The sequence below is a fragment of the Dendrobates tinctorius genome, unplaced genomic scaffold, assembly GCF_039654945.1.
Source record: "Dendrobates tinctorius isolate UK_male_01 unplaced genomic scaffold, ASM3965494v1 ptg000157l, whole genome shotgun sequence".
Taxonomy (NCBI): Eukaryota; Metazoa; Chordata; class Amphibia; order Anura; family Dendrobatidae; genus Dendrobates; species Dendrobates tinctorius.
Window position 1 is genome coordinate 2,793,201 of NW_027361824.1, and position 12,943 is coordinate 2,806,143.

At 54.9% G+C, this 12,943-nt stretch overlaps 1 protein-coding gene across 6 annotated transcripts in view; it reads left to right on the forward strand.

Moving 5' to 3' along the window:
* Nucleotides 1-3,990: 3,990 nt before the first annotated feature.
* Nucleotides 3,991-12,943, forward strand: part of LOC141051385 (uncharacterized) — a 55,115-nt gene continuing 46,162 nt past the window's right edge. For 2 of the 6 annotated variants that reach the window (XM_073548328.1, XM_073548329.1), the window contains exon 1: nt 3,991-4,514. In XM_073548328.1, coding sequence (XP_073404429.1) covers nt 4,221-4,514 — 294 coding nt within the window. In that variant the 5' untranslated portion in view covers nt 3,991-4,220. The remainder of the gene's footprint in view (nt 4,515-12,943) is intronic. The other 4 variants (XM_073548330.1, XM_073548331.1, XM_073548332.1 and 1 more) reach the window with 3 other exon arrangements.

Here is a 12,943-nt window from a genome sequence, read left to right on the forward strand (position 1 = left end):
ATATAATGTAACCCCCTCATAAGGTATAATGCACCCCCTCATATAGTATAATGCAGAACCCCTCATAGGGTATAATGCAGCCCCCTCTCACACGCACATCTCCTCTCCCACTCACGGCTCCGCTCCGTACACCCTGTACACGCGCGGCTCCGCTCCGTACACCTCGTACACGCGCGGCTCCGCTCCGTACACCTCGTACACGCGCGGCTCCGCTCCGTACACCTCGTACACGCGCGGCTTCGCTCCGTACACCTCGTACACGCGCGGCTCCGCTCCGTACACCTCGTACACGCGCGGCTCCGCACACCTGGTACACGCGCGGCTGCGCTCCGTACACCTGGTACACGCGCGGCTGCGCTCCGTACACCTGGTACACGCGCGGCTGCGCTCCGTACACCTGGTACACGCGCGGCTGCGCTCCGTACACCTGGTACACGCGCGGCTGCGCTCCGTACACCTGGTACACGCGCGGCTGCGCTCCGTACACCTGGTACACGCGCGGCTGCGCTCCGTACACCTGGTACACGCGCGGCTCCGCTCCGTACACCTGGTACACGCGCGGCTCCGCTCCGTACACCTGGTACACGCGCGGCTCCGCTCCGTACACCTGGTACACGCGCGGCTCCGCTCCGTACACCTGGTACACGCGCGGCTCCGCTCCGTACACCTGGTACACGCGCGGCTCCGCTCCGTACACCTCGTACACGCGCGGCTCCGCTCCGTACACCTCGTACACGCGCGGCTCCGCTCCGTACACCTCGTACACGCGCGGCTCCGCTCCGTACACCTCGTACACGCGCGGCTCCGCTCCGTACACCTCGTACACGCGCGGCTCCGCTCCGTACACCTCGTACACGCGCCGCTCCGTACACCTCGTACACGCGCCGCTCCGCTCCGTACACCTCGTACACACGCGGTTGCGCTCCGTACACACACGGCTCCGCTCCGTACACCTCATACACACGCGGCTCCGCTCCGTACACCTCGTACACACGCGTCTCCGCTCCGTACACCTCGTACACACGCGGCTGCACTCCGTACACACACGGCTCCGCTCCGTACACCTCGTACACACGCGGCTCCGCTCCGTACACCTCGTACACACGCGGCTCCGTACACCTCGTACACACGCCGCTCCGTACACCTCGTACACACGCGGTTGCGCTCCGTACACACACGGCTCCGCTCCGTACACCTCATACACACGCGGCTCCGCTCCGTACACCTCGTACACACGCGTCTCCGCTCCGTACACCTCGTACACACGCGGCTGCACTCCGTACACACACGGCTCCGCTCCGTACACCTCGTACACACGCGGCTCCGCTCCGTACACCTCGTACACACGTGGCTCCGCTCCGTACACCTCGTACACACGCGGCTCCGCTCCGTACACCTCGTACACACGCGGCTCCGCTCCGTACACCTCGTACACACGCGGCTCCGCTCCGTACACACGCGGCTCCGCTCCGTACACCTCGTACACACGCGGCTCCGCTCCGTACACCTCGTACACACGCGGCTCCGCTCCGTACACCTCGTACACACGCGGCTCCGCTCCGTACACCTCGTACACACGCGGCTCCGCTCCGTACACCTCGTACACACGCGGCTCCGCTCCGTACATCTCGTACACACGCGGCTCCGCTCCGTACACCTCGTACACACGCGGCTCCGCTCCGTACACCTCGTACACACGCGGCTCCGCTCCGTACACCTCGCACACGCACGTCTCCTCTCCCACACGCGGCTCCGCTCCGTACACTCTGTACACGCGCGGCTCCGCTCCGTACACCTCGTACGCGCGCGGCTCCGCTCCGTACACCTCGTACGCGCGCGGCTCCGCTCCGTACACCTCGTACGCGCGCGGCTCCGCTCCGTACACCTCGTACGCGCGCGGCTCCGCTCCGTACACCTCGTACGCGCGCGGCTCCGCTCCGTACACCTCGCACACGCGCGGCTCCGCTCCGTACACCTCGCACACGCGGCTCCGCTCCGTACACCTCGCACACGCGCGGCTCCGCTCCGTACACCTCGCACGTCTCCTCTCCTTACACCCTGTAGACGCTCGGCTCCGCTCCGTACACCTCATACACACATGGCTCCGCTCCGCACCTCGTACGCGCGCGGCTCCGCACACCTCGTACGCGCGTGGCTCCGCTCCGCACACCTTGTACGCGTGCGGCTCCGCACACCTCGTACGCGCGCGGAGCGGCCTCGTACACACGCGGCTCCGCTCCGTACACCTCGTACACACGCGGCTCCGCTCCGTACACCTCGTACACACGCGGCTCCGCTCCGTACACCTCGTACACACGCGGCTCCGCTCCGTACACCTCGTACACACGCGGCTCCGCTCCGTACACCTCGTACACACGCGGCTCCGCTCCGTACACCTCGTACACACGCGGCTCCGCTCCGTACACCTCGTACACACGCGGCTCCGCTCCGTACACCTCGTACACACGCGGCTCCGCTCCGTACACCTCGTACACGCTCCGCTCTGTACACCTTGCACACGCACGTCTCCTCTCCCACTCGCGGCTCCGCTCCGTACACTCTGTACACGCGCGGCTCCGCTCCGTACACCTCGTACACACGCGGCTCCGCTCCGTACACCTCGTACACACGCGGCTCCGCTCCGTACGCCTCGTACACACGCGGCTCCGCTCCGTACATCTCGTACACACGCGGCTCCGCTCCGTACACCTCGTACACACGCGGCTCCGCTCCGTACGTCTCGTACACACGCGGCTCCGCTCCGCACGCCTCGTACACACACGCGGCTCCGTACACCTCATACGCGCGTGGCTCCGCTCCGTACACCTCGTACACACGGCTCCGCTCCGTACACCTCGTACACGCTCCGCTCTGTACACCTCGCACACGCACGTCTCCTCTCCTTACACCCTGTAGACGCTCGGCTCCGCTCCGTACACCTCATACACACATGGCTCCGCACACCTCGTACGCGCGTGGCTCCGCACACCTTGTACGCGTGCGGCTCCGCTCCGCACACCTCGTACGCGCGCGGAGCGGCCTCGTACACACGCGGCTCCGCTCCGTACACCTCGTACACACGCGGCTCCGCTCCGTACGCCTCGTACACACGCGGCTCCGCTCCGTACGCCTCGTACACACGCGGCTCCGCTCCGTACGCCTCGTACACACGCGGCTCCGCTCCGTACGCCTCGTACACACGCGGCTCCGCTCCGTACATCTCGTACACACGCGGCTCCGCTCCGTACACCTCGTACACACGCGGCTCCGCTCCGTACGTCTCGTACACACGCGGCTCCGCTCCGTACGCCTCGTACACACACGGCTCCGCTCCGCACGCCTCGTACACACACGCGGCTCCGTACACCTCATACGCGCGTGGCTCCGCTCCGTACACCCTGTACACGCGCGGCTCCGCTCCGTACACCTCGTACACACACACGTCACTGCTCCGCACACCTCATACGCGCGCGGCTCCGCTCCGTACACCTCGTACACACACGCGGCTCCGCTACATCCACACTGTTAAACCCCTCCTGACCCAACACAGAAACCCCTCATCCAGCACCATGACAACCAGCAAGCAGAGGCTCCTGATCATGTGACCACTGACTCTGCCCCTCCTGTGAGCTCATCACAGGTCCTGTGCCACAGAGCAGTCAGGGCCTTCCACCTTCTAGCCCGCCAGTGCCTCAGGGACTGCTGCACCAATCAGCGTCAGGCCAATTGCAGCCTGGCAGCCAATCAAAGCGCGGAGCTGCACAGCCAATGAACGGCTGCAGCTCCCAAACAGTCACTCCCCTGACACTCCCTCTACACAACGCAAACTCTCGGCCAGCAGAGGTTAAGGCTCCGCCCCTTCCGGTGACGTCATCCCCTGGCAGGAATCTCCGGGCTGGAAGTTTCCTTAGGTTGAGCGCAGAGTGTATAGGCTCCTTCCAGGTCCTAACTGCAGCCCATACAGTCTAGCCGGCTCACTACTAAACCCTCCTGTCTGTCACTGACCTCACTCCACACTGCTGACAGCCGCCGGCACCAGAGAGACAGCTGAGACACGTGTGTAATGGAGGCTTCTCTCTCTGCCTTTGCTGTCAGAACACGCCCCCCGGTATGACACGCCCCCAGAACTGACATCACACCTGGAAGGAGCCCATACAATCTAGCATTTGCCCTTCCACCTTCTAGCCCGCCAGTGCCTCAGGGACAGAGCGCGCTCCTGAATGCGCGCCTTCACTGCCCTGCTGCACCAATCAGCGTCAGGCCAATTGCATCCTGGCAGCCAATCAAAGCGTGGAGCTGCACAGCCAATGAGCGGCTGCAGCTCCGGAGACTGCCACTCCCCTGACACGCCCACTACACCTCTCACCTTCAGAGAGCAAACTGGCGACCGGCAAATGACTAAGGCCCCGCCCCTTCCGATGACGTCATCCCCTGACAGGAATCTTCGGGCTGGAAGTTCCGTTATCTCACGTGGATTCTTCCCGGTGTCCCGGTGCGCGGCTCTGCAGGGGGAGGTCTGTGCAGAGTCCTCGGCATCCTCTGTGCGGGGCATTTATCCCTCCTCCTATATCGCCTCCAGACTCCGCAGCGCTGTACACGTGTTATTCTCACTCTCACTACAGCGCTTATTCACACCTGGGGTTCCTGGCTGCGTCTGTGCACTGATTGCGGTTTCCTCTTTGCCTCCAGACAGTAATGTCCTCCCCTCAGGGCCAACTCCCCCCCCTCTCTCTGCATGGAAGGAGGTAATGATGGAGGCGCCTCAGCTGACTCTCCCTCTCCCATCATTCTCTGCTCTGCCTGTGACACAGCGGGTGCTCATCGCGCACTCTGCACACCGTGTGCCAGGCAGAGCGGGAGCAGCACGAGCACGTTGTGTGTGCTGGACTGTGGGGCCATTCTGGGGGGGGGAATGATATACCATGTGTGGCCTGGGCTGTATACCATGTGTGGCCTGGCCTGTATACCATGTGTGGCCTGGCCTGTATACCATGTGTGGCCTGGCCTGTATACCATGTGTGGCCTGGCCTGTATACCATGTGTGGCTGGGCTGTATACCATGTGTGGCCTGGGCTGTATACCATGTGGTGCTGGGCTGTATACCATGTGTGGCCTGGGCTATATATACCATGTGTGGCTGGGCTGTATACCATGTGTGGCCTGGGCTATATATACCATGTGTGGCTGGGCTGTATACCATGTGTGGTCAGGGCTATATACCATGTGTGGTCAGGGCTATATACCATGTGTGGTCAGGGCTATATACCATGTGTGGCCTGGGCTATATACCATGTGTGGCTGGGCTATATACCATGTGTGGCTAGGCTGTATACCATGTGGTGCTGGGCTGTATACCATGTGTGGCTGGGCTATATATACCATGTGTGGCTGGGCTGTATACCATGTGTGGTCAGGGCTATATACCATGTTTGGCTGGGCTGTATACCATGTGTGGGCTGGGCTGTATACCATGTGTGGCCTGGGCTATATACCATGTGTGGGCTGGGCTGTATACCATGTGTGGCCTGGGCTATATACCATGTGTGGCTGGGCTGTATACCATGTGTGGCTGGGCTGTATACCATGTGGTGCTGGGCTATATACCATGTGGTGCTGGGCTATATACCATGTGGTGCTGGGCTATATACCATGTGTGGCTGTGCTGTATACCATGTGTGGCTGGACTATTATATACCATGTTGTGCTGGGCTATATACCATGTGGTGCTGTGCTGTATACCATGTGGTGCTGTGCTGTATACCATGTGGTGCTGGGCTGTATACCATGTGGTGCTGGGCTGTATACCATGTGTGGCTGGACTGTATACCATGTGTGGCCAAGGCTGTATACCATGTGTGGCCAAGGCTATATACCATGTGTGGCTGTGCTATATACCATGTGGTGCTGGGCTGTATACCATGTGTGGCTGGGCTGTATACCATGTAGTGCTGGGCTGTATACCATGTGTGGCTGGGCTATATACCATGTGGTGCTGGGCTATATACTATGCGGCTGTGTTTTATACCATGGAGGGTACATTTTAAATTATATTCTATGGGGGAGGCTGTTATATAATATGGGGGGCTGTATTATATTTTATGGGAGGTGATTGCATCATACTCTGAGGGGGCTACATTATACTATATGAGAAGGCTACATTGTATTCTACGGAGGGGGTACATTATACTATAGGGGCTGCATTATATTCTGTGGGGGGCTGCACTAGAGTATATGAGGGGTGCTACATTATATTCTATGAGGGGCTGTATTATATTATATTTTATGGGAGGTGATTGCATCATACTCTGAGGGGGCTACATTATACTATATGAGAAGGCTACATTGTATTCTATGGAGGGGCTACATTATACTATATAAGGTGCTGCATAATATTCTATGGGGGGCTGCACTATAGTATATGGGGGGGCTACATTATATTCTGTGGGGTAGCTGCATTATGCTCTATGGGATGGCTGCATTATGCTATAAGAGAAGGGCTGTATTATATTCTATGGGGGGTTACATTATACTGTATGGCGAGGCTGCATTATATTCTATGGGGGTTACATTATATTGTATGGCAGGGCTGCATTATGCTCAATGGGGTGGCTGCATTATACTATATGTGGGCTGCATTATACTGTATTGAGGACTATGGGGAATACATTATATGACGAACTATGGGGAGCATTATACTATGGGAAGTGAATTGTACTACATGGATGACTGGCGGTGTACAGTATTATACTATATGGAGGACTATGAGGAGTGTATTATACTATATGGAGGAATATGGGGCACATTGTATTATATGGAGGACTATAAGGGGTAAACTGTAGATAACATGATACTGTATGGTAATCTGTTAGTGATCCATTAGTGATCGTTCTGTCCCCATCTTTCTTTCTCAGACAGTGGAAAGAGGCCGGGAAACAAGTGATGAACGACTTCAATATTGTCGATCACACTCGTTTAGGCTAGTTTCACACTAGCGTTTCCTGGAGCTGCAGAGGGATGCGCACGGCCGCCATGAAGCTCCACCCACGGCCGCACCTCCTACGGTCAGCTCCGCCTATGGGCGCATGACGCTGCATGCGACTTGCGTCCCCTATTTTTAGCGTTGGATACGCAGGCCGTGTGCAGGTATGCGTTTGCCGGTGCATGCGTCCTTTTCACGGAATCGCACCGTATTGCATTTTGGTGCGATTGGTGCACCATCAAATGGACGCCTGCGCCGGAAAACGCATACCTGCGCACGGCCTGCATACCCAATGCTAAAGATAGGGTACACAAGTCGCATGCAGCGTCATGCGCCCATAGGCGGAGCTGACCCGAGGACATGCGGCAGTGGACGGAGCTTCACGGCGACCGTGCGCATCTCTCCGCAGCTCCAGGAAACGCTATTGTGAAACTAGCCTTAGCGGCCTGAACTCAGCACATGTAGCTACAACAGAAATGCTTCTGTGTGATGTGCAATATGTTAGCATTTGGGGCCCCATTTTAAACTTTGCGTAGGGCCCCACTTTGCCGAAAACCGGCCCTGCCTCACCCTTTGTCCCGACCACTGCAATAATTCTCCCTTCTTCCCCCCACATGATAATATTCCCCTATTCACCTGCAGGCGGCCATAATTCCTTCTATGTGCCCCTACATAGTATTACTGCCCCTTGTGTGCCCCCATGTATTAGTAATGCCGCCTATGTGCCCCCATGTATTAGTAATGCCCCCTATGTGCCCCATATATTAGTAATGTCCCCTATGTGCCCCATATATTAGTAATGTCCCCTATGTGCCCCCATATATTAGTAATGCTCCCTATGTGCACCCATATATTAGTAATGCTCCCTATGTGCCCCCATATATTAGTAATGCTCCCTATGTGCACCCATATATTAGTAATGTCCCCTATGTGCCCCCATATATTAGTAATGCTCCCTATGTGCCCCCATATATTAGTAATGCTCCCTATGTGCCCCCATATATTAGTAATGCTCCCTATGTGCCCCCATATATTAGTAATGTCCCCTATGTGCCACATATATTAGCAATGTCCCCTATGTGCCCCCAGTCATTACACTGGCTACCCATCCACTCCAGAATCCAGTATAAACTTATTACCCTCACCACAAAGCCCTCCATGGCTCAGCACCACCCTACATCTCCTCCCTTGTTTCAGTATACCACCCTACCAGCGCCCTCCGTTCTGCTGATGACCTGAGGTTAGCATCCTCGATAATCAGAACCTCCCACTCCCGTCTCCAAGACTTTACACGTGCTGCGCCAATTCTTTGGAAAGCACTTCCCAGGTCAATACAATTAGTCCCCAATCCCCACAATCTTAAGCGTGCCCTGAAAACGCATTTATTCAGACTGGCCTACCACCTCAACACATTAACCTAATCTATCCCTGGGTGGCACAGTCAAAAGTTTTACCATAACCAGGTTTCCCACATCATGTTCCCACATGCTTTATGCATCTATTAGCCCTCTGTGTCTGTACTGTTACACGTTTAACATTATGGCTGGTCCATACAATCAGGGTGTCACATCGCCATCGGATACAGGGACTGCTGTTCCTGCTTCGGCCACTAGGAGGCACCAGACTGGCATGTCGCCGTCAGATCCTGCTCTGCTATTCCGGTCTTGGCCTCTGGGAGGCGCCGGACTGTCAAGTCACGGTCAAACTCGGGGATGGCTGTTCCTGCCTCGGCCACTGGGAGGCGCCGTGGTCCGCCCGTGGGTACTGCTAACAGGGAGGAGGCTCCTCCGCAGGCATCTGGCGGCCGCAGGCTGCGCTCCTCTGTCGGTCATGAAGGGGTTGGTGCATCACCATCTGGCCTGGTCCTGGGGGCGGTCCTAATGACGTCGTCAGACCGTGAACCTGTGATGGATGATCTGATCCCTCAAATACCTTGGGGCCTGTCTTGCAGGCTGCCAGATATAGTCTTGGTTTCCCCAGTGTGCTAGTTTGTTATTTGCTATCTTTGACTCTGACCTTTGCCTGGATTTCTGACTCTGCTCCTGCCTAACGATTTTGTACCTCTGCCTCCCTCCCGGTTTATGACTCTGACCTTGGCCTGGATTTGACTCTGCTACTGTCTGCCGTTTTTATACCTCTGCTGCCCACCTGGTTTAGACTTGGATTCCTGACTACGCTTTTGGTCCCGTTTTTTAACCCCTTTCTGGCGACCGTCCTGCTCTGGTCCGCTGCTTTTATCTAGACAGCTACCTCCTGGGCTCTGCTGTAAATCCAGATCCCTGTATAGGGGTAAAGGGTATCGGGGTTGCTCGGGGTGCTGTCTTACTACAGCCCAGACTCGCAGGCGGACGTCACATTATATCTGGCCCAAAAAAACGTTTTTGTATATATCCAACATATATAAAAGCAGTGTCCCTGACCTTTTTTTTCTTCTCCCTTCTCCTGCGTGAGTTGGTTCTTTGACCTAACACCTGTTACCTGCTTCAGTGCACAGCCTGGAGGAGCACTCTCATCCTCCTACACAAGCATGCTGCAGTCTGGAGACTTCAGGGAAAACGCCAGACGTCAGAGATCCACAGTCCTGGGACATCGGCCCCTGGGCAGCTCTGGTCAAACCTGCCCGGGGGCTCAGATATTGCCCGCAAATGCGGCTAAAGTTTTGTTACCCGTCTCTCTCTTATTTTGTAAGAAATCTTTGTGCTTGAAGGCTTATGTGGATAGTGGCTCTGAGGGAAATTTCATGGATTCTTTGGTTGCCAGGAATCTGGGTGTACCGATACTGAGGCTTAGTGCCCCTACTAAAACCACTGCTATCAATGGCACATCTATTATTCAGGGTGGAGTGGATCTCGTTACTCCAGGAATTGCTATGTCAGTGGGGGCATTACATACGGAACATATCTCATCTTTTGTGATTGATGATTTATCAGTCGCAGTTGTTTTGGGTATGCCGTGGTTACACAAGCACAATCCTGTCATTGACTGGCACCTTGGTGATATTGTGCGCTGGAGTCCACAGTGTCAGGATAACTGCATATTGCTAGCAGTGAGCCAGGTTAATGTTACAACCCCCGTCATACCGTTTGCTTTCAGGGACTATGAGGATGTCTTCTGAAGTGGAATCTGAGAAATTACCCCCTCATAGAGAATATGATTGCCCTATAGACTTGATTCCGGAAGCCCGTCTCCCAAAGGGGAGAATATTTAATCTCTCTGGTCCAGAGCGTCAGGCCGTGAATGACTACATAGCAGACAGTTTACAAAAAGGCTTTGTTAGACCGTCCACTTCACCAGTTGGGGCCGGGTTCTTTGTGGAAAAGAAAGATGGAGGTCTCAGACCCTGCATTGATTACCGGGAATTAAACGCAATCACTGTAAAGAACCAGTATCCGCTTCCACTCATCCCTGATCTTTTTAATCAGCTTATGGGAGCCCGTTGGTTTACTAAACTTGACCTCCGGGGGGCATATAATCTAGTCTGCATAAGAGAGGGAGATGAGTGGAAAACCGCGTTTAACACCCCCTTGGCCACTTTGAGTACCTCGTAATGCCGTTCGGACTCAGTAACGCACTTGGCGTGTTTCAAAATTTTGTGAATGGTATTTTCAGAGACATTTGTGGGGTGTATGTAGTCATGTATTTGGATGACATCCTGATTTACTCTGCTGACCCTGCGACACACGCTCAACACATCTGTTCTGTGCTCCAAAGACTGCGAGAACATTCTTTATTTGCTAAACTAGAGAAATGTGTTTTTTTTTTTTTGCTGAGGAGGTACAGTTTCTGGGGTACATGGTCTCAGGCAAAGGGTTCCGCATGGATCCTGCCAAGATCCATCCCATTATAGCATGGGTACAACCCAAATCGCTAAAAGCGCTGCAGCGATTCTTAGGGTTTGCCAATTATTACCGCAAATTTATCAAGGGTTTCTCAGAGATTGCCAAACCATTCACGGATTTGACCCGGAAGGGGGCAGATGTGGCTAATTGGAAACCTGAGGCACTTTAGGCATTTTCTACCTTAAAGGAGAGTTTTGTGGCTAACCCGTTACTAATCCATCCTGACCTAGACCGGCCGTTTGTGGTAGAAGTGGATGACTCTGAGGTTGGAGTAGGGGCACTGCTTTCACAAGGCACGGCAGCCCTTGCACAACTTCGTCCATGTTCTTTCTTTTCCCGAAAGTTGTCTCCTACGGAGAGGAAATATGATATAGAGAATCGGGAATTGTTGGCCATAAAATGGGCCTTTGAGGAATGGCGTCACTTCCTCGAGGGTGCTAAACATAAAATTACAGTGATCACAGATCACAAGAACTTGACCTACCTGGAGTCAGCCAAAAGCCTGAATTCTAGACAGGCAAGGTGGGCCTTGTTTTTCTCGAAATTTGACTTTATCACCTTTCGTCCAGGTACTAAAAACGTAAGGGCTGATGCCCTCTCAGTTTTTGCCCCTCACAACCGAGGACTCTGAAGCAGTTCCAATATTGGCCAATGGGATTGTTGTTTCGGCTGTGTCTTTGGACCTTCTGCAGGCGATCCGTAGGTCCCCAGAACAAGCCCCTGACATGATGCCCCCCCAAAAAATTGTTCGTTCCGGCCACGTTTCGCCTGCAAGTTCTGAAAGAGTCGCACGACTCTGTTCTGGCATGCCATCCTGGTGTCAATAATACCACCAGACTGGTGACTAGGAATTTTGGTGGCAGACGGTGGTTAAGGATTGTAAAGATTGTGTTAGCTTGTGAAATCTGTGCCCGCGCCAAGTCCCCCCATTATCGCCCTGCCGGCTGGCTCCAGTCCTTGCCCATCCCTGAGAGTCCATGGACCCACATCTCCATGGACTTCATTACTGACCTGCCGCCCTCAGAAGGGAGGACGTGTATCTGGGTGGTGGTGGATAGGTTCAGTAAGCAATGTCATCTTGTTCCCCTGTCTGGTTTACCTAATTCTGAAACTTTGAGTAAGCTCGTCATTGTTCATGTTATACGATTGCACGGCGCTCGGGTGAATATTGTGTCCAACAGGGGTACCTGTCATGATATGTATTTTTCCCCAATACTTTGCAATGTCTTGTGTATACCTGTAACAATATGTTTCCTTTCCCCATTGCCTGTGTCTCTGGGACTATAATGTAATTATGTGAGTAACCTGTCTCCTTTCCACAAGACTTGTGTATCTAGACCATAATTGAATTCAGGCTTGGGTCAACACAGCTAGGGGAATCACCATTGTTCTCCTCAGCAGGGGGAGGACTCACAATACACATCCTCGTAGACACCACGGAGCCATGCGATGGACCAAACCATTGACTAAGAGGTGGGAACTTCTACTCCCCTACACTTGGGCTGATCCCAGGAGCCCAAGACAATGGACTTATGTGTGACCCATCAGATGTGAGTTGGATGCTGAAAGAGAAGGGCGAGGCTGTCTGAGGAAGCCTCGGCCTTAGTGTGATCGTGGCGGATTTCTGGGACTCTAAAAGGACTATGGTTTTGTGATCTGGCACAAGGATTGTCGGGAGGTGCCCCCGAATCAGTTTCCTGTGGACTTATTTTGGGACTCTGCAAATTACCTTCGTGTTGTTCCTGTGTTCTGGTCAATAAATCTGTTGGATCGTTCCCAGGCCTGTTGTTCCTCCTTGCTCTGGAGAATACTCCCGTCACAAACTGGTTGGCAGCAGTGGGATCGGAGCAGAAGGAATGGAGGAGAACGGCCCATTAACATCGGGAACCAGCACCGCAGAGTACAAGAACTGGACTGCGGTGAACCTACAAACAAAGGCCCGTGAACTGGGAGTCAGCTACAAGGGACTCTCCAAGGAGCAGCTGATTGAGGCTTTGGAAGCAGTTCGCCTGCAAGATGATGCTGAGGAAGGATCCTCACAGCAAAGAGAGGAAAGACAGCAGCCGGAGGTGAATACCCAAAAAAGTCAGTGGGTTGTGTGGTACGAGGAGGAGATGGCCTTGCT